We start from the raw sequence: 21,338 nt of genomic DNA, 5'->3' as shown, positions 1-21,338 counted from the left end.
AACCATAGCTTAAGTTTAGATTAGGTTTTAATTGGATACAAGATATATATTGTTGTACCATTTATTTATTTGTATAGATATACTTTTTTACTTTTTTTATTTGTTCATTATTTTCATATATGTTGCAGATCTTTGAAAAAAAATACTTGTAGAATAAAATACACTTGATAATCAAATCTAATGATTTTCAAGGAAAATCAAAATTAACCTTATATAACTTATCTTTCAATTTGATTAACTAACCAATGTATTCACAATAATTTTCGAAGTTTGTTAAGAGTGTGCTTTGTTAAGAGTGTAAAACAAATGAAATATATGTTTTTTTTTAATTAATAAAAAAGGTAACAATCCACCAACTATTCTTCTCGTTTTAGAAATAACTACCAACCTTTTTTTCCTTTAAATTCACCACCCACATTGTTAAAAACGCCAAAAGTTCTCACCAAATTGACTAACCCCTTATGCGTGACGTCGTGGTGGGCCCCACTAATAACCCTCCCTTACATTTCCTCCCTTTCTTCCTTCTTCTCTCGATTTTTATTTTGTCTTCTTTAGTTCCTCTCTAATTTTGGGCATAAATTGTAATGATTTGCTGAAAACAAATGAAAATTTAGGTTAGTCTCAAAATTCATTGTTCTTGCCTCGACACATACCCCAATGTAGCCATGGAGAAAGGTATGTTTACTTAGTGCATGTTCTCTTCAGCTTATTTTCAGTTCAATTCAGTTCAGTTCAGCTCCAATAAATTCAGTCTTATCTTAATTTCCTTCTCTCATAAAACATTCAGTTTAGTTCACTTTAGCTCCAACAAGTTCAGTTCAGTTCAGTTCAATCAATTAGAACATACCCTTATTTACTATTTTTGGCAACTTAATTTGGGATTTTGAATTGCAATTAGGGTTTTGTAATCAATTTGGGGGTTTGATAATAGTTAGAGGTGTTGGTTGAAATAATTTGATATTTTGTAAATATATTTTGTGGATTTTGTAATCAATTTGGAGGTTTTAGTTTAAAACTTAATTAAGGTTGATTTTTTTTTTTGGTGTGTTTTGCAAGCCATGTACCAATTTCCGGGAGCAAGAATTTGTACGAATTATAGGGTTTACCACTGTCAATAAAATGCCTAATTTACCTTAAATTTTAATGTCTGATTTGCGTTGAGTTTAGAGACAGTTCTCCAAACCTTAGCCCCTCTCCAATGCACTTGTTTTTGGTAACTTTGGTCTATTGTGATGTAATCAAGGCACAATTTTAAAATATATCTAATTATTTTAAGGAAAGTGGAGCATTAACTTTCTTATGAGAATTAAATTTGGGGAAAATTTTTGGTAGATGACCATCACTAGTGAGAATTAAAGAAGAAAGTTAGCTGAAGTGATAGAAAAGAGAAAGAAAGGGAGGGTAGTTTGTGCGTGGAGCTCATCTTGACGTCATAGGTTAATTTGGTAGGAACCTTTACGCTTTATTTGGATAGCAAATAAGGAAGGAAAAGAATGTAATACCCCGTATTTTTATACGTATTTTATTAAAAATATGTATTTTATAAAGGAATTTAAATAATTTTAATATTTTAATTATGGTATTTTAACTATTTATCCTATGTAAGTTTGGAAATATTTTTTATAAAAGGAAAGTTTATTTAATTATTTAGTTTATAAAAGTTGGGGGTTTTATTTTAGGAAAGTATGTTTTTAGCAAATTTCATTAGGGAAGGGATTAAGAAAATTAAAAGAGGAAAGTTTAGGGAAAAGGGGTTGGTAGAGAAGGGATATAATTATCCCTCTTATGAGGCAAATCAACTTTGCCCAGAGTGGAGAAAACCCAAGGTAAACTTCTCTCCCTTTTCTCCTAATTTTTCTTCTTTTTTTTTTCCCTCTTCCCCTTCCCCTTTTGTTTCGGACCACCACCATCGCCGGCAGCCACCACCACCAGTGGGCCGCCGACCACCAGCGTTGGCAGCAGCCGGCAGTGGCGCCGGACTGCTGTCGGCAGCCTCCTCTTCGAAAAAAAAACCTTAAAAATTTAATCTTTAATGTTCTAATTTAATCTATGCCTAAATCTTATTGTAAATTATGAGTTTTGGGATTTAATTTTGATGTTTGATTATAAGTATTATGTTGATTAATTTTCACATTATCTTTTTAATTAAAAAGCCCCAATTTTTGAAACCCTAGGTTCTTGATTTATGAATAATTGAAGGAATATGATGTATTATGGTTTAGATCTTTGATTAAAGTGTTTTAAGGCTAATTTACAGCAAGTTTTAATTAAAATAAAGTGTTGGAATTTTATGTAGAGCACTTAATATTTAGTTTCTTGAAGAAATTTCAATTACCCATTAATTGGGACTTAAGTATGGTGATTTACATATAATTTCAGCTTATTTTAATTAAATTATGAAGGGTTTTATAATAGTATATATTGCTGGAAATTTGTTTATAGTGGATTTTAATACTCTACTATGATTTTAATGTGTAGGAGACTTTGAAGTAAGCAATTTCTATTAGTCGTGGCTATTTTAAGATCGTACTCAAGGTACGTACGCGTACTTAGCATATTTTGGTGATGTAGTATCATGTTAGGCTTGATTTAAATCAATTACAAGTAGTATCATGCTAAGGTCTATGATTGGAATTGTAAATTATTGGTGTTAGTGATTGAACTGTGAAGCATGATTTATTTGTGGTGGTTTATGGATTGGAAAGTTATATGGCATGATTATATGGACTACACTTTTATTTATGGCATGTTAGAGTGCATGTTTGATTAAACTACATGTTTAATTTTGCTTGGAATATTGAAAAGGAATTTTATCATGGTTCATATAATTTTTATTGATGCTTTAAGCATGAGAAAGGAGCTATATAAGTGTCTATGTACACGAGGAATAAACTGTATGTTGGTGCCTTTGTGCACTTAAGGTGTTTTTAACACCGAGGGATAGGACTTGTGGCGCTTTATGCGTTTAAGGTGTCTTTGACACTGAGGTAGCATTAAAAAGGGTTCAACATTAAATATTATGTGGTCACTAAATATTCAAGAATTATTTGTTTGATTGAATAATTGTTGTTGATTGAATTATTATACTTTGGGAGTCATCACCACTTCTAATAATAAGTAAACAACGTAAAGTGAAAAAGATTACGCACCAAAACTCTTGGAATGTATATACCTTGAGTATGAACATATGAGGGGAGTTATGTGACTTTATATTTGATCATAACTTCTAATGGAGTACAGGACGCTGTACATTCCTTTTTATTATTTTTATGCGCTGGAATTCTGCCACCTATGTGTGGTTTTGTGCTGGCACGGTTAGCTCACGTGTTAGTTAACCTCAATTTATTTGGGGGAGGTAGAGTTGGAAACCTGTTCGATGCGTGATCAACGCTAAATAAATTATTTAGTGGTCTAGTTGAAAAGTCTTATTGAATGTTGTGTGTGCTTGTAAACAGGTGCATTGAGGTAAGTGTGTGTGTTGTTAGGGGAAAGCATGTTAGTGTGTTATTTACGCTTATGTACTCAGCTTTGCTGATTGTGTATAATTGTGTGTTTGGTCATGTCTTTATCTTGGCCTTATGATCACCCATTTTTAATGAAGAGTAGTGGGGACAAGTAGAGATAAGTTTTTCAGGTATTGAAGCATATTCATGACGGGGCATGAGTGAAGAGTGAATTATGCTAGTTTCCATTAGTTACAATGTGTTTTATGCTTTAATTATTTATGATACTATTTACATGTGGACTAACACAAAGATTTGGATTTGGTTTGGTTTTAAATAAGGGCCTTTAATGATTCCAAGTTGTAGGTTGATTTTATTTGGCTTCGTTTGACTTTGGTTTAACTTTACTTTTGTTTGGTGGACTTCATGAGTTGACTTGTTTTGAATGATTTTGAATTTAGTTTTTCGCTGTGTGTCTTTGATAATTGCCTTAGCCGTATTCACGGTGGCGGTAATGTCTTAATTAGAATTTTCCTATTTCATATTTTAAAGGTATTTTAAAGGAAAGGTGTTTCTAGGGTGTTACAAGGAAGGGGAGGGAAAAAGGAAAAAGGGAAGGGAAAAGAAAGGGAGGTGAGCTCTATTTTCCCTCCAAATCTCTCCAAATTTGGATGGATTATGCTTATTAAAGAGAAAGGGAAAATGGATCCCTCCTTCTCCTTCCCCTTCCTTCCCCAATCTTTTACCCAAACAAGAGAATTTGTCTCCCTCCCTTTCTCTTCTCTTTTTTTCCTTCCATTTCTTTCTATCCAAACAGAGTGTTAATGTTTTTGTAAAAATGTGTAGACTATAAAATTCAAAAAAAATATGAAAAGTTTATTGATTATTTTTTATTTTTACTACGAAATCCTTTTTTTTTTTAATTTTTTTTTTTACTACCAACTCTTTTAAAAGTTTTATTTAACCACACAAAAAAACCAAAAATTGATTTTTACCACTATTCGTCAAGAACCTTCCATTAAATCTTCAGAATTAAAAAAAAACTTTGATTTCCGTGTTAAAAACATGTTTTTAGAGGTTTTGGCCTTTGGGAGATAACTTTGTGATCAAAATTGATAAAAAATTATCGAAAATGTCTCATTTTGCGTGTGTCATGCAAATCGAGATACATTTTAGTATGCAAAATGAGGCATTTTCAATCATTATTTTAAAATTTTGACTTCAATTTGGAACCAAATGAAAAAGATGACCCCCAAAACATCTAAGGAGCATGTTTTTGGCAAGAAAATCAATTTTTTTTTTTAAATATTAGATTTAACTGTTTTTTTTCTTTTAGCAGAAAGTGTTAATTGGTAGTGAAATCATTTTTTTTTGGGTGGTATTTTAAAAATAATTTTTTTTTGGGGGTCATGATTTCAAAAGAAGGTTATTTATGGGAGTAAAATAATTTTTTCTTAAAAATTAGGGTTGTTTGCGCGAGCACATAATGTTCCGGAATCACTTTTAATTTGATTTTATGTTACAATTTTAGTTTTAAAGGGTATAATTGTCTAAACTCTATTTATAAGAATAGTTTCAAATTTTTTTAAGGTAGGGAAGAAAAGGAAAAAAAAAAATAAAAAGAAAAATACCATACATGTACATTGCTGCATTGCATACATAAATATGGATCGGATATATACATATAAACTGACATTTTAAGGTACAATTTACATTCCACTATTTTTAAGTGTTTCAGTGTTTGGCTAAACATTTAAAAAGATGAGGCGATGGAAATTTTAGGGTACTCCGTACAAAATAACGGAAGGATCCCGTGAAGCTTTAACCACTTGAACTATTCTTCTTGACTTTCTGACTTGGTGTATCCTCGTGACTTGGTGTATGTGTAATTGTGTATCATTAGAACTTAAGAAGTAAGTTGAGAAGTAAAACAGGAGGAAATGTTATACTGTACAATGCCGACGCTTCACCGGAACACGAGGATGTGCCTCTCTCTCTTCTTTTGTCGTCGCTTTTCTTCACCCCTTCCTGCCGCTGCCACTGCAACAGGTCTGTTTTTCTTCATCAATCAATCCTTATTATTTTTCTTTAATTCTAATTAATGTGAAATTCATGATTTATAATTGCTGAATTTGATATAGACAAAAAAAGCCACTTCTTGTTTGTTTATTTCCCTTTACAAAATTTTGATTACAGCTGAATATCAACACTTTATGTAATTTAAATTAATTGGGTATTGTTGGATATGCATTGTTTCATCGTTTAATGCTTAGCAATTAGTTGCAATGTTTAAATTTTCACGCTTTTTGGGAATGCATAACTTCAACCATTAAATGTATGTAATTATCAATGAATAAAGATTATAAAAAAGTTGGATGTTTTGTAGTATATATGTTGAGTATGTTACAAAATCATGCATGATTATGTTATATTGTAAGTATTAATCATCAAACATAGTCCAATTAAAGTGTGTGAATAGTGTCCTAAAATTTCTAAAATTAAGTATATTCATGTAAATTTGAATATGATTTTTCATTTTTTACCCAGATTTTCAAATGCTTAAATGTGTTCTTGATGACTGTAAAATCTCCTTGGATTCGAAAGCAGTATTCGAAACCCATGCCAAGATTGTTAAATTAGGATTTGGCATGGACTATTCGCTCGTATCTCATTTGTTGCTGACTTATATTAATTGTGGGAAGCTTGATTTTGCCTGCCGCCTTCTAGATGAAACCCCATGTTGGAATGTTGATTTGATTACCGGCAATATTATGATTTCAAGGTTTATGAAGAATGGAGATGTTGAGGCTGCCAAAAGGGTGTTTTTTAACATGCCTTTAAAGGATGTTGTCTCATGGAATTCCTTGATTGGTGGCTGTGTTAAAAACTCTCGATTAGAGGAGGCATTAAGAATGTTTAAGGATATGTGCTTATTGGGTATTGAGCCGGATGAGTTTACATTTTCTTCTGTTATTGCTGGGTGTGCACGGCTTGGAGCTCTTGATCATGCTTTATGGATACATAATCTCTTGATCGAGAAGGAAATTGCTTTGAATGACATTTTGTTGTCTGCAATTATAGATATGTATGCAAAATGTGGGAAAATAGAAATAGCAAAAGAAATTTTTGATGGCCACAGAAGGAGTAGTGTGTCTGTTTGGAATTCGATGATTACTGGCCTGGCAGTTCATGGTCTTGCCACTGATGCTATTTCTGTATTCTCTCGAATGGAAGAGGAAAATATTTTTCCTGACAGTATAACGTTTCTTGGAATTTTAGTTGCATGTAGTCATTGTGGTATAGTTGAGCTGGGAAAGAAGTATTTTGATTTGATGACTAGAAAATACTCTATCGAACCAATACTTGAACATTATGGAACCATGGTTGATATTTTAGGTCGTGCTGGACTACTAGATGAAGCTTATGCCACCATCAGAGCAATGCCAATGCAACCTGATGTGGTAATATGGAAGGCACTACTCAGTGCTTGTAGAACTTACAAAAATGCACCACTAAGCGAAATTGCTTTTAGAAATATATCATCCCTTGATGGTGGTGATTATGTAATGCTGTCAAACACATATTGTTCTTTAAACAAGTGGAGCAGCTCTGCAAACATGAGAGAGGAGATGAAAAGGGAGGGGATCCACAAGGATCATGGAAAAAGTTGGATTGAATTGGCAGGGATCATACACCATTTTAAGGCAGGTAATCAGGCACACCCTGAAATGGAGGCAATATACAAGATTATGAAACAATTGATTAAAAGAGCCAAGTTAGGGGGTTATGTTCCTGCAACAGACTTGGTTTTGATGGATGTTTCAGAGGAGGAAAAGGAGGAGAATTTGATTTTCCACAGTGAAAAATTAGCATTAGCTCTTGGAGTACTTAAAACTAGTCCTAGAATGGAAATTCGAATTACAAAGAACTTACGAGCTTGCTATGACTGTCATTCTTGGTTTAAAATAGTTTCAAGGATATTGTCAAGGGTGATCATTGTCAGGGATCGAGCCCGATTTCACAAGTTTGAAGCTGGTTCTTGTTCGTGTGGGGACTACTGGTGAGTGCTGAACAAGTTCTAGTGAACGTATGAAATTTCCTTCATACAGGAAGCTGTTTCTTGGTGAGGATATACAAGGCTGACAAAGTTAGTTCGGTAAAGGTGATAGATCAGCTAAATCTAGAGAGAAGAAAAATGATCAGTTAGTTTGTGTTGTTCCGCATCAAATTTGGATATGAAATAATGAAGGTATTCCACTTATGCTGAATCTGTTTTTGTCTGTTTCTTCTTCTATTATCCCCTCTCTGTAAGTCTTTGTTGGTCAATGTTAGAAGAAGAATTATGCATGTCCAAGGTTATATTGGAAGAAAAAACTTAGTTATTTTTACAACTTTCAAGGTTCTATTGTACTCGGGTAATGTAATTCCATACTGCCCATCTTTATTTTTCCTTTTTATTTCTTGGTCAGTAGTTTGTTGTGCCAATAATTTGAATATTCTGAGGCACTAGTCCGTGGACCAGATAATTAGTTGTAATAATACAACCCAAATTAACTTTTACCTTTGTCGGAAACCACTTAAACAATATGTAAGTGATTTTAGCCAATTATCATTCATTGTCTTTTATAATATCTGTGGCTTAGAGTACAAATAAGTAAATCCACAAACAATTAGAGGAACTAGTAAGATGTATCTACATGTTTGAAATTTGATGGCCATGAACTTGTTTGGGTTTAGATTTGTCACAAAGAACTGAACATGCTTGGTTATTATTTCAATTAGGGAGTACATTTTAGATTATATTATCATGTTCCTAGTGTAGCCTTTAGAATGCAGAATTGCAGAAAAAGTGTACATCTTTCTTTTAATCACATATATGCCTCTTACGTACAAGGTATCGGGGAATTGGGTTTAGAAAGTCTGCAGCTACTTATCTTATTCTTGCAATAAATTAGTTTGTCTTTGTTTGGTTGGGTGTCTAGTTGATCCATATTAGACTTTACTCCAGGAGCTTCTCTGTGAGTGGCTGTGCTTGGCTACCTATGAATCTATGATACCATTCTTTTGTCCCTTGAACTCCTTTTTATATTTCCATTTTAATTTCAAGGTGGTGACATTGAATTTCTGCTCTGCAGGTGCTGTATTAGTCAATCTTACATTTTTAATGCTGCTATGCTTCTAAGGGTGCTCATTAAGGTTGGTGCCTTAAAATGCAATTTGGATTCGTAGTCATCTAAAGATGTGACCTGGATTTTTTTTTTCTCACAAACTTGTTGAGTGCACGGTGTTCTTCTACATCATCAACTGATTGTTATCTACCTTGTGCCTGATGCTTTAGTTGAATGAAATTGTTTGGTTCTATGATATACTTTGCTGTCCTTCCATACATAGATGGAACATGGAACTAAAACACTGACCTCTGTCTATATTTGGGTTTCTAATACTATGCTGTAGAGTTCATGTAAAGAATAAAAATGCACCCATATCTATATGTGGGCTACAATGTTGCACCTTATGTGGTTGGTTTATTAAAGGTCCAGTACAGTTGCTGGTGCTCCATATTAATTTCTTGGCTCTCAAGGATTCTGACTTCTGAGAAAATGCATATTCTTACCTCTGCGAGTTCCTGACTTTCTTACTTGGTTGGGCCAATCATAATCTAAAATTGTGCCCCATGCAGCTTTTTGGTTAAGGTATCTGCTGGTAGACTTTGTAAAACTTTCCAGCTGAGATGTTGGTGTAGAAGGATTTTTCTCTAAGTTGTTTGTCATGGTTGATGGATTTTGAGGCCAAAACTCAGTTTTATAAATTTAATGAATCTGTTTACGAGTGAGTCTTACTGAAATGTGAAAGAAAGGAAATAGATTTCAGCTACGAGCGTTGCATCAAGTTACATATTAATAGAGGCTATGAGCTGCTAGTAATTTTGGAGTTACCAAATAAGTATATGCTGTGTTAATTCTCAAATCTCAATTGAGCAGTGAAACCAGGAGTGACCTTTCCTTTTTTTTCATTGTGGGTTGACGACTTTCCATTTTCTACCCTGCTTGCACTTGCAGATGAACTATGCTGGTTCTAAGAGGGGAAAGGGAGAAGTGTTATCGATCCCTGGGCTGGGTCATCCTTTGGGTGTTATGGCTGGACTTGAATATTGCAATTATTTTGGATAGGGAGGTGCCGAGGTGGGTCATGGACTCATGGCTGACTCGTAGAGTAGTCTTGTTTTCAATTGATATGGAATAGCAGATTTTGAAGCTTTTCCTTAACCCATGTAGAGGCATAACATAAAGGACCTAATAGGCTAATATCTTATTATTTATTATTTTTTTTTTTCTTTCCAGTGAACTGCTGCTATTTAAAATTTGTTTAAATGCCAATAGCTTAACCTTCCTGTACATACATGGGTAGAAATGGTGGGATAACATAGTCTGCTAAATATAATATGTTTGAATGCTGTCGCTTAATCTTTTAATGCCTTGTATATATTCTAGGTAAACCATATATTCCCAAGCTAGCTTTAACTTGGAGTGTAGTAGAACACTTGTAATTCCTTTACTCTGCAGGAATAATTGTGAGCTGACTGAGCTCTCTTATGTGACAGAGAAAATTTTGTTATGTAAGTAGAGTACAGTTTTACCTTGGCTTTGCTAGTTTGCTGTGGGTTTCACACAATAAAGTAAGATAATCAGAATTTTTATATTGGTTCTACTAGCTTTGAAATATACTTGAATGTTTCTTGCTTATTCAAGCCTAAAACACTTAGGTAGTGACTTTATGTATTCAGTGTTGTTATGACGTGATTGTTTTTTTTTCTGAATAGCTTATGTGATGCGTGTTGGTCTGTTTGATTGTCAAATCAGTATTCCGGATTTAGAGTATCCCAGATTGACCTTATCTAAAGCATATCACATGGGATGGCACCTAAATCTTTGGGGTGTTGAACCTAATCCACAGACTATGAACTTTAACAATGCTGAAGGGAGATTTATTTGGTTTCGAGTTTCTTGGACATGGTTGTTCGCGAGCCATATTTCGACTGTTTCTATGTTCCTGCCATGTACAATGCAGGGATATAAGGAAGTGGGGGGAGAGAGTTTGGTTTCCTGTTTCAAGGAATTTAGCATAATCTTGGTACAGAATGTCAATTTTGAACTTAGTGAAAATCAGTTTATCTGAAACTTAGATTAGCATATAATTTGTAGAACATGTATAATGTATAACTATTACTATTACTATTACTATGAAATTCATTGCGATTTGGAGAATGCTATCTCTGTTTAGAAGTAGTAAGATTTATTCTTTTCTGGTGAGTGGTGAGACTGGTGACGATAACAACATGAGAATGGCATGCAGGTGCAGCGTATATATTAATATATATTGTTGTCATCATACAGATATTGGTATTTCATAATTCAACAATAGCTAAACACATAACAATTGTGGATTCTGCCTGCAAATCTAATGAATACACACTTTTCCAGAGATGATCAACAGGAGCGATCAGAAATGTAGGATCACACTGGCCGAGTTCTTTTGACAGCTGTGGATCCTAGGGTGTCCTTGTGGCTTTGTAGTGCTACAATATCTTCAAGCATCTTGAATGGGCACTATTGGTAGTTTGCCTCCATATATATCTGGAAGTTGGCTCTCCTCAATGTCTTCTAGCATGGTTGATTTCATCTGTTTTTTCTCCACAAATTCTATCTGCAAAAGTGTGAAGAATGGTGATGGTTTCTCACATGGAATCATGCTATGTAAGTCATACCCTCATCGTCTCATTCTTTATGTTAATGAGATTTAACAACCTCCCCCCCCCCCCCCCCCAAACCAAAAAAAAAAAAAAAGAAAAAGAAAATCATAGAGGGCGAAGTCTTTTGGAGCACTCACTTTGGTCTTGGTGTTGTCATCGATGAAGGGATAGATGACCTTCCATACTGCCATAAAGATTTTTGGTGCGTGCACTATGAACAGCTTCCCTAATCTTTCTGGGTAGCAGTCCTGAAACACACCCATAACACATTATTTTTTTTTTTTTCTGAGTTATAGAATTTAATTTTTTTTTTCTTTTGCTGTGTGGTGATTCATCTGTGAGTAGTTTGTGACAAACGTGCCATTGCCACAAACTCTAGGAGTCAAATGATCATTGAAATGGACTCTAATATTTCCTCTCTGATTTCTCGCAAGGGGCTCTTATCAGGAATATGGTCATAGTGTTTTAAGCATAGGGCCAAAAGCAACTAAAACTGTATCTACCTGCAAAATAGAGAGAGCCCCAAGATATCCTCGGATGTCACTGTTGGAGTATCCCCAGCCTTGTAGATCACCTATAGCAAGAAACTTTTCCTGTCCAGCAGGCATCCTGTTTTTTTAATTGCCTATATATTAGTTACGCTACAAACATCAATTAGTGACACACTTAACCACAAGTATCCCGAAATCTGCTGTAGTAGTCTAGGATTTGAGATGGCCTAAAACATATGAGCCTTTGTTGTAAAGGCAACTTAATTCTTCCCATCTCCGAGATGGGATTATTTTGTTCATCTCCTGTCACTTTATAACTTTTTTTTTATATACAACATTGTGTCTGGATGGTTCATTGGTTTGAGATTGGCAAATTACCACCCCAGAGACTGTACTAAAGATCAACAGAAAGCATTTTAATGAAGACGACCTTTCTAAAATGCATTGTATACTTCAATTCGTGTACAAGAATGAAAACCAGAGAGGTACCTTGCGCATAATGTGTCAAGAGTATACACAACAAGACCTGTTTAGGAACCCACCAGAGAAGTATGTTTAGAGCAGAAACTAACTTTTCTGTAGATTATTGCAGTTCGAGTATAATGGAGCTATCTAGTAGTTAAATAGTAAGAGACATACGCTTAAACTCATCAAGACCCCCTGATTTGGAATTTTGGTAGTGTTGACCTGCAAACGCAACCACAATAGGGCGTCCTTTCTTGTCTACACCTCCTAGATGAATTTTGTTATGGGAAAGGTCATACTGTATCTCTTCCTTTGTGACACAACCCTTTGGTAAAAAAGTCTTCCTCCATTTCAAATACTTTAAGAACATGGCACCTGCCTTCTCCACATTTAGATCACGAGCTCTTAGAAATCTTCTCAACATCAAGTCGTCTACCTCCTGGTGTGCACATCAGAAACCCTTCAGTTTTGTACAAACATAATTGTTTTTGGAATACATAGATAAAGTCACAATTGGTAAATGACATAGACGAGATTCAATCTCAGCTCTTGAGTACAACCCCAAGAATACAATACATTGTATTGTGATGTACTTTGTATATTGGAGCAATATTAATTGTTTTGTGATCTTGAATCTTGATGAATAGTTTAATTAGTTTGACTTCTGAGTTTTTAATGTCAGAGATTTTAGAAATCAGTACTCGTAAATTTTAAAGCAACATGTTATGGAGGACAATTAGCTAGAGTAGCATGAGCTGTTACATGAAATGCTTATTAAAGTTCACAAATTCATATGAAATCTTCTATAGTTAATTCATCTTTCTTGTTGGGGAAGGGAAGATTGAGCAAGAAAGTAGAGTAGAAAACCTTAGAAGAGGGATCTCGGTTTTCGACGAAAACTCTCATCAGGGAGAGCTTTTGTTGCTCAGCTGTGTCATCCTTGATTTCCATGCCATTACTCCAATGATCTGTTTCTGCCATCTTCAGTATCTCTATCTTCCTCTCTTTTGTGTTTTAAGTTGCTGTATTTGGAGGAAAGTTTAAGCGATAACAATAATAATATCGATAACAATGTTGTGACAGCAAAAAGAAATGACCGGCCCAAAATTATCAACCCAGAATAAATGACCAACTTTATGTGTTGATGTTGTTGTGTATGGTTATTGATAGGTAGGGTGCGATAAATGAATCACCGGGGTGTATTGGACCATGTAGGATCTAATTTGCGTCTATTAATGGCTAGGCTAGTGGGGATTGATCGCACAACCTCGAGTGATATACAAACCTTTATGACTACAGAAGTTTTGAAATATCATTCATGTCTTATTATTTGTCATACCAACTACATGATATCTTGAATTCATTTCCCACCAGTTTTAGTGGAGGTGATTGTTTTGTGGAAGATGAGAGAGATGGGAAACTTGAGATCTTGGCTAGATATACAAAAGTTTTGATTTTTTTATTTTTAATTTTTATTTAATTTAATTTTTATTTTTATTTTTTAATGGGTCTTTATAAAAGTTTATAATTAATTGAAATTATTTATTTAGGTATTATAATATTCAACCAACTAGCTGTATTTATTGACTGCATGTGTATGGCGTGGACAAATGACAAGTTGTGACCACTCACTTTATTGACACCAAAATCTTTCATTTGTTTAAAAAGTAATGCAACTCTTTCATGACTTCATAAACTAACAAACCAAATGAAGCCAAAGCCAACCTAGTTATTTTGCTTAACAGTCTTGTAAGAGCTGTAGTTTGTTTTCGTCTGTGTTATTCAGATTCAGCTAGAAGTGTCAAACATAGATACATGTCCAAATTAGTTAAGGTGAAATGAATAGATGGAATAACATAGATTTGCAAAAACAAAGTTTAGTAGAAGGACAGTAAAGAATAGCTAGGACTAGTGGGGTTTGATCTCATAACCTCGAGTGATCTATTCTCTAGCATTCTTTTCTGTCCGTCTACTAAACTGAGACCAGAATAACGAAAATGGATCCCTTACTTTTCCTCCCAGTCCTTTCTCTTTCAATCTTTTGAATAAAATGAACAAGTAGTTGGGTTCACTTCTTTTTCAGGCAATTTATGAATGAAGATATACAAGATCACCAATGAATTTTGTGAATGTGAATAATTGTAGCAGTAATCTGAAGCTTACATTGGCAGCAAAGTGATGGAATTTGCCATCTCATTTAGAAATTAATGACAGTGATTACATCCTAGTGATGTTATTACACGAGTGAGTGATGGAGCAGTATGATGAATATCTTCATACAGTCACAAAGTCCTAGTATTTCATAATTCAACATGAACTACAGAGGTTTATGATATTGATTCTTCTGGCTACTTCCTTATATTCGCGTGGGAGTGTTAAGAGGTACTATCTGTGGTGCAGAAATCATTTCAATATTTTTGAAATTTTGTTTCCTGAATAACATCTGTCTCCGTGTCTCGCTCTGTTATGCTAATTACTGTCAGGCATCTTGAATAGGTACTAGCGGCATTTTGCCTCCATATATATCAGGCAGCTGGCTCTCGTCGATGTGTTCTAGCAAGGTTGATTTCAGGTGACGATTCTCCACAAATACCATCTGCAAGTCGAAAATGGTAATTTTAGCTAGATGGGATCAATGGAATATTTCATATGAGCTATGCTGTACATCTTACTTTACCACTAGAGTAAAAATCTTTCTATATGTTTGAAAATTGTTTAATGCATGTTTTGTATAGCTAGCAAATTACATTAGAACACTGCCTTATAAGATAATTTTGAATTACCTTAGTCTTGGTTTTTTCATCTATGAAAGGGTAGATGATCTTCCACACTGTCATAAAGATTCTTGGGGCGTGTACTATCAACATCTTCCCCAGTCTTTCTGGGTAACATTCCTGCAATACACACAAGAATTGAAGAGTCAATACATTGTTTTAGTCTGAAAGTAATGAGGGAATATGTTGATCAAATTGTCAGTATGTATGCCTATGCCTGAGTTACATAATTGCATATACCTGCAGTAGAGAGAGAACCCCTATGTATGCACGGACGTCACTGTTAGAATATCCCCATCCCTGAAGATCTGCAATACCCAGATACTTTTCCTGTCCAGGCGGTATCCTGGTATAGTAATCAGATACAATGTTGCAGTTTAGTCAGGCAGTAAAAATCATTTGATTGCAGAACAAAACTGAAGGACTATCATATGAGATTGCGCAGAGCATAACCTTGAGCATATCTTGTCAAGCGAGTAGACACAGAATCCTGTAAAACCAACGAAACCAGAGCAAGCTCGTTAGAACTTTTCCAGAGTTGCTGATAGTATTGCAGATGATTGAAAAAGTTATGTTTTCGCAGATAAGAGAGTAAGTAACATACGCTTGAACTCATCAAGACCTCCTGGTTTGGGATTTTGGAAATGTTTACTTCCCAAGACAACGTTAATTGGGCGGCCTTGCTTATCAAAGCCTTGCAGAAACATTTTTTTGTGGCCAAGATCATACTCTATCTCCTTCTCCGAGATAAAGCCATTGGGTACAAATGTCCTCCTCCATTTGAGATACCTCAAGAACAACCCTGCTGCTTTCTCCACATCTAAGTCGCGAGCTCTTAAGAATCGCCTCAACATCAAGTCATCCGCCTCCTGATGCATACAATAGACTCTTTGTTATGTTATGGAGACAATATCATTATACGCAGGTTGATGAATCATTGCAGTATTACTAGCCTTTGCTGTAATGTGACCATGTCTACCATTTACTATGCAAAATATACGTTTCTTTTCTTCTCAGATAAGGTTAGAATCGAGAATGTCGGTAATTATTGAGATAGTTTTGAAGTTTGAAGATCATTAAGCTAAGTTTAATACAGTAGTATCTTGGAGACTATTTTGGCGTATACTTCATTTGATGCGTTTGATTTACTTGACTATTCTTAATTTGTTGCTTTCAGTAGTTAGAAACTTTTCATTTGTCTTACTCATTTACTACTAGGATAGATCATGGCCTTAAATAGGGCCCGCCTTGGTGCCGAGTCCTATCCTTAACCATGTTCACTTTATCTAATACGACATACAAGATTGAAATTATTTTTACCGATTAAAACTTAATCTCTTAAACTTCCAATATCATAACGCGATGACTTCACATAAGCAATCATAACTAAAACAACAAATTAAAGGTGGACTTAATTTTGGCCATGGCCTCATGGGACGAACCACAGGTATCTATGGACTAGGCCAATGATAAATGGTGTTAACCCGGTATCGATTAGCTTAGTTTTTAAAATTCTAAATAGTACGTTAAGATCAAATCTCGTATATATCATTTCTTTAAATTTGTTGGAAAAAAAAAAGTTTCACAGGTTCACTTAGTCACGTGCTGTCTTCTTGTGAGTTTGGTGGCTGGTTATGAACAAAATCATAGGGTATTTGAATGTTATCCTAGAATAATAGAGAACATGATCGACACACTATTTTCTCCATGATTTCCCCTTTTGTCTTTATTAATAATTTTAATTTCTTTTTGCATATAATTTAATCTTGAACCAATCTTGAACTATCACTTAGCATATAACATACTCGACAATATAATAATTCGGATCATAACGATAGACTAAGCTTTAAATCATACAACCACGTTAAATTACCGAAGATGTTACACACATAAGTTCGATACTAACCTTAGCCGACGGATCTCGACGATCGACAATGGTTCTCATAAGAGAGACTTTATGTTGCTCCATAGAATTATCCTTGATTTCCTTGCCATTATTATTATTTTGATGAACTATCTCAGCTTTAATTTCTGGGTTTTCTTCATCATGTAATATTGCTTCATGGGTCTGCATTTCTTTGTTAGTTTAATCTCTAAGTTTCTCTCAATTTACCACAAATATATAGAGAGAGAAAGTGAGGGAGATAGAGGAAAATAAAGGCAATAATTATGAGCCAAGCATATGGGCTTAACAGAAATTTATGGCATGACTTGACTTAAGTAGTTTGTACAACTAGAAAGTGTTGATTGTGGCCTTTTTTATATTTTAATATTCGGGATTACTTTTTAATTGTCAGCTTTATTATTATGTCCGTTTCATATTTTTTTGGGCTAAATATTTCATATTATTGACATTTGACAGTTTGACACTATGATAAAATGTAAATCGTTGTAAATGATATAAAATTGAGATAATATAAGGTTTTTAAAACTCACAAATTAAAAATGTTGGCCTGATGGTAAGGAAAAAAACTTATCAACTATTTTTTTTTGGTGTTCCACTTGGTTCACCATTAGGCTAATCCGGATTCGGGATCAATTCTGGGTGGTTAGGTTTCAGTCCTCTCCCGATTGTTGTTGCGGAGGATCGAACATAGGTTCTCTCTACCAAGTGTAGTCCCAATCACCACTACACCAACAACCAATTGCTATGGACTGTTGAGATATGGAATGTTGAGAGTTCAATTAATTAATTTGGGACATTTTGAAGATAGGGAGCCCTAAATTTTCCTCCAGTTGATCCATGGGACTATGACAGATTCAAGACCAATATAACCATATATTTTTTTTGAAAGCAACAATCTATATTGGTATACCAAATAGTAGTTCTTTTATTTACAAAAATACCTTGAATCTCTAAAAAAATTTTAATAGCAAGTGATCACAAAATACAAGTAAATTAACTAACGGAAATTGAAAAAGAGGAAAAAGCGAGAGGACACTGAATTGCTTAATGTGCCTGGGTAAACTTGTTCCTTGTCAACCTTTTAGATGTTGCAATGTTGAAAAAAGCTTTCGAACTGTCGCTCCCATTTTACCGGGTAACGCTCCCTTTTTTTCTTGAAATTTCAATTTTACCCCTAATATATAAATACGGTTTTTTCCTTTCCGACCAACATTTCTCACTTCTTTACTTCTCTCTCTAACTCTCTTACTCTCTAACTCTCTAAAACAATTTTTTTTTTTAAAAAAAAAAAATTCCAAAATTGTTCTTCATTTTTTAAAAAAACAACAATCATCATAAACACAAAAGAAAATGGGTGATTCGAGGCGGATTAGGCTGAGATTCGGAGGGAGGACCTTCGGCGGCGCTGGTGGCAGGGGCGTAGGCGGCGGCGGCGATGGTGGAGACGAGGTAATTTTTTTTTTTTTTTATTTTCGGATCCCAGGAACTTCCGCCCAAAATTTCCGGAAGTTCCATGGAGGATCCGCCTGGAATTTCCGGATCCTCCATGGAACATCCGGAAATTCGGAAATTCTGGGCGGAAGTGTGACATCCGCCCAGAATTTCCGGATGTTCCATGGAGGATCCGGAAATTCCAGGCGGATCCTCCAAGGAACTTCCGGAAATTTTGGGCGGAAGTTCCAATTTTTTTTTTTTTTTTTTTTTTTTTTTTTTTTTGGCCCGTTAATAAAATTGTTAATTTTTTTTTTTTTTTTTCGGATTTTGTTTTTTTTTTGTTATTTTGAAGTGTTATGGTGATTATTGTTGGTATTATTATTATTGTTGTTGTTATTATTGTGCTTATTATATTTTAAAAAATATGATAATTTTTATTATTTTGTTGATATTAGGTTTTTATTATTAATGTTAAGGTTATTGTTGTTGTTGTTAATTTGTTTTTTTTTTTTTTTTTGGATTTTGTTATTTTTGTTGTTATTTTGAAGTGTTATGGTTAGTATTATTATTATTGTTGTTATTATTATTGTTGATATTATCATTATTATTATTATTATTATTGTTATTATTATTATTATTATTAGTGTTATTATTTTTTAAAATACGATTAGTATTATTATTAAACTAATTTGATATTAGGGTTTTTATGGTTATTGTTGTTGTTTAATTTTTTTTTTTTTTTTTTTTTTTTTTTTTTTTTTTTTTTTTGTTGTTGTTGTTGTTATAATAATATTAATATTAGTGTTATTAGTAGTACTATTATTAATATTTTTAATTATGATTAGTATTATAGTTGTTGATATTAGTGTTATTATTATTGTTATTATGGTTATTGTTGTTGTTAATTTGTATTTGTTGTTGTTGTTGTTGTTGTTGTTGTTGTTGTTGTTGTTGTTGTTGTTGTTGTTAGTTATTGTTGTTGTTAAGGTTATATTTGTTGTTGTTAATTTGTATTTGTTGTTGTTTTTGTTGTTGTTATTATTATTGTTGTTATTGTTATTATGGTTATTATGGTTATTGTTATTACTAAAATCGGATTATTTTTTAATTTTATGTAGATCGAGGGTTCTGGTGCTCGACATGCAATATCACGACGTCTGAATGCGTCTGTTAGGAGACAGACATCTCGATCTTCACCGGTTCAGCCCGAGCAGCAGCAATACGGGTCTACTAGTGGTTGGTCGAGAGACCAACAGTCTGGTAGTAGTCGGCCCTTGTACTCTGCAAGTGGAGCACCCATATCTGACGAGGAAGACGAATGTTCGGCTAGTCATGCTGGTGACCGGGATGAAGAACAGGACCCTCAGGATTTCCATATGGTATATAGGGGTCAGTTTGGGAGATTTGTTGGTAGTGGGTCGAGTCAGCCTACTTCCAGCTCTGCAGAGGCATGGTTAGTGCAGGAACCGATGCCGGGTGGGCCTGAGGATGGGTCAGTTATCCCTAGTGATGGTTAGTGATGGTTTGATTAGATGTTCTGTTAGTGATGGTTTTAATTATGTTATGAACTTATTTGTATTTTATTTTTAAAAATGTAATGTATAAACTGGACACTTATTTTATTTTATATTTGATGTTATGTTGCATATCATGTTAGATTAAAAGCAAATACATATAAAATTAATTTCATAAATCTAATTTTCTTACAAATGTTCAAAGTTAGTGAATGTACATTACAAACTACCTAACTAATGCATCCCACATGTCCCTTCTCAATTGATATGCTTGATCCCATCCATTGACACTATCCTCGTGGTGTTCCGTCCACCAACCGGCGATCGGCGGGAGTGGTGAATCAGGTACAAGGTCAAGACGGATAAAATGTGATCCACCAACTGTAGCAATCACAAACTCTCGAGTCGGTGACCGAACCCCGTTGCGTGCCCTAAGCGGTAAGACTGTGATGCATGGGTAGTAGCAAGTTGGTACTAGGCCTACTCCGAGACAAATCACCCTTGCGTTGAACCACGTAGCAATAGGAAATAAATCTTGAATTGTAACCATCCAATGCCGCTCCCCGACAGCCCCACCATCCCATCGAATACGCTCCACGTTCATCCAAAGTCGCCCAAGCCCGTAAATCCGTTCGTACAAATCAGGATGACCAGCGACCTCGTTCGCTATTGTTTCCCGAGCGTCATACCACTTATTTTGATCGCCAAAGAAGAAGTCGGCGACACAACGAAAGCCACAGTTCCCATCACCAATGACATCCTTCCAAGACGAAATGTACGGCAACATTGGGGCTGGAAGCAAGTTCAAATACCTGCATTGACTAATGTCACTTGGATCTACAACACAAAATTAAAGATAAATTATTAGTAAAGCTACAAGTATTAAGTTTACATATTTTTATGTTAAATATAGAATTTTAGTATTACCTGGTTCTTGGTCACCACCACGTTGAGTGTGTTGACGGTTCACATGCTCGAAATAGCTACGATCACGCCTGGTGTTATTTCTTTTCGGTCGACCACGAGTGTTAAGCACATGGAAGACCATGGGTCAGACGCATAGCACATCCACACCGTTCATGGACCTGGTAACTCAAATCCCGCATCCTTTTCGTCTCGTTATCCAGAACTTTCAAGCAATGTTGAGACACTTTGCCATTTATACGTGACAGTGGCAACTGTTTGTATATCTGACCAATTTTAGACCTTGATGCCTCCAAGTCATTACGAATTTGTATGATGCGATTACCGATATGACAATGGACTCGGGCCCATACGGTATCCAAAGCACCTGCCAATGATTCTAATTAGTAAATTCAAATACAATTACAATTAATACAATTACAATTACGTAACAACGAGAACAACTAATAAAATAATACAACTAACCTGTGGATGATTCTAACCAAGTTTTCACTGCTGAATGTTGGCTCTCAACTCTGCAGTTGGTGGTGTTACCAAAATGAAGAACCTGGTTCGTCCAAAATTTCACAAATTTCTCCTTATGACAAAGCCAAGTTCTCTGAACATACTGAATCACTTCCGGATATTTTCCCCACCT

The 21,338-nt window shown here is 34.7% G+C and overlaps 5 protein-coding genes across 5 annotated transcripts in view; 1 reads left to right on the top strand and 4 right to left on the bottom strand.

Annotated features, from left to right (window-relative positions):
* Nucleotides 1–5,374: 5,374 nt before the first annotated feature.
* LOC145599137 (pentatricopeptide repeat-containing protein At5g50990-like) lies at nucleotides 5,375–9,050 on the top strand. The gene is made up of 3 exons (XM_081655547.1): nucleotides 5,375–5,492; nucleotides 5,991–7,692; nucleotides 8,579–9,050. The coding sequence occupies exons 1-2, from the start codon at nucleotides 5,384–5,386 to the stop codon at nucleotides 7,505–7,507; spliced, it is 1,626 nt and encodes a 541-aa protein (XP_081511673.1). The 5' UTR covers nucleotides 5,375–5,383; the 3' UTR covers nucleotides 7,508–7,692; nucleotides 8,579–9,050.
* A 1,730-nt stretch (nucleotides 9,051–10,780) lies between these two features.
* LOC145597631 (uncharacterized) lies at nucleotides 10,781–13,583 on the bottom strand. The gene is made up of 6 exons (XM_081653843.1): nucleotides 13,017–13,583; nucleotides 12,324–12,588; nucleotides 12,174–12,210; nucleotides 11,697–11,802; nucleotides 11,331–11,441; nucleotides 10,781–11,147 (listed from the first exon to the last, which is right to left on the bottom strand). The coding sequence occupies exons 1-6, from the start codon at nucleotides 13,128–13,130 to the stop codon at nucleotides 11,031–11,033; spliced, it is 750 nt and encodes a 249-aa protein (XP_081509969.1). The 5' UTR covers nucleotides 13,131–13,583; the 3' UTR covers nucleotides 10,781–11,030.
* A 619-nt stretch (nucleotides 13,584–14,202) lies between these two features.
* LOC145597630 (uncharacterized) lies at nucleotides 14,203–17,096 on the bottom strand. Its single transcript, XM_081653842.1, has 6 exons — nucleotides 16,830–17,096; nucleotides 15,528–15,792; nucleotides 15,377–15,413; nucleotides 15,164–15,269; nucleotides 14,933–15,043; nucleotides 14,203–14,745 (listed from the first exon to the last, which is right to left on the bottom strand). Exons 1-6 carry the CDS (start codon nucleotides 16,995–16,997, stop codon nucleotides 14,629–14,631), a joined length of 804 nt encoding a protein of 267 aa, XP_081509968.1. The 5' UTR covers nucleotides 16,998–17,096; the 3' UTR covers nucleotides 14,203–14,628.
* A 2,883-nt stretch (nucleotides 17,097–19,979) lies between these two features.
* Nucleotides 19,980–20,825, bottom strand: LOC145597038 (uncharacterized). Its single transcript, XM_081653220.1, has 2 exons — nucleotides 20,705–20,825; nucleotides 19,980–20,614 (listed from the first exon to the last, which is right to left on the bottom strand). Exons 1-2 carry the CDS (start codon nucleotides 20,823–20,825, stop codon nucleotides 20,004–20,006), a joined length of 732 nt encoding a protein of 243 aa, XP_081509346.1. The 3' UTR covers nucleotides 19,980–20,003.
* A 29-nt stretch (nucleotides 20,826–20,854) lies between these two features.
* Nucleotides 20,855–21,338, bottom strand: part of LOC145597037 (protein FAR1-RELATED SEQUENCE 5-like) — a 1,174-nt gene continuing 690 nt past the window's right edge. Inside the window, exons 1-3 of the mRNA XM_081653218.1 lie at nucleotides 21,167–21,338; nucleotides 20,973–21,068; nucleotides 20,855–20,862 (exon numbers count right to left, since the gene is read on the bottom strand). The exon at nucleotides 21,167–21,338 is cut by the window's right edge and continues 690 nt beyond it. Coding sequence (XP_081509344.1) covers nucleotides 20,855–20,862; nucleotides 20,973–21,068; nucleotides 21,167–21,338 — 276 coding nt within the window. The remainder of the gene's footprint in view (nucleotides 20,863–20,972; nucleotides 21,069–21,166) is intronic.

Source organism: Chenopodium album, chromosome 20 (assembly GCF_948465745.1).
Source record: "Chenopodium album chromosome 20, dcCheAlbu1.1, whole genome shotgun sequence".
Lineage (NCBI taxonomy): Eukaryota > Viridiplantae > Streptophyta > Magnoliopsida > Caryophyllales > Amaranthaceae > Chenopodium > Chenopodium album.
This window is presented reverse-complemented; position numbering and strand designations above follow the sequence as displayed.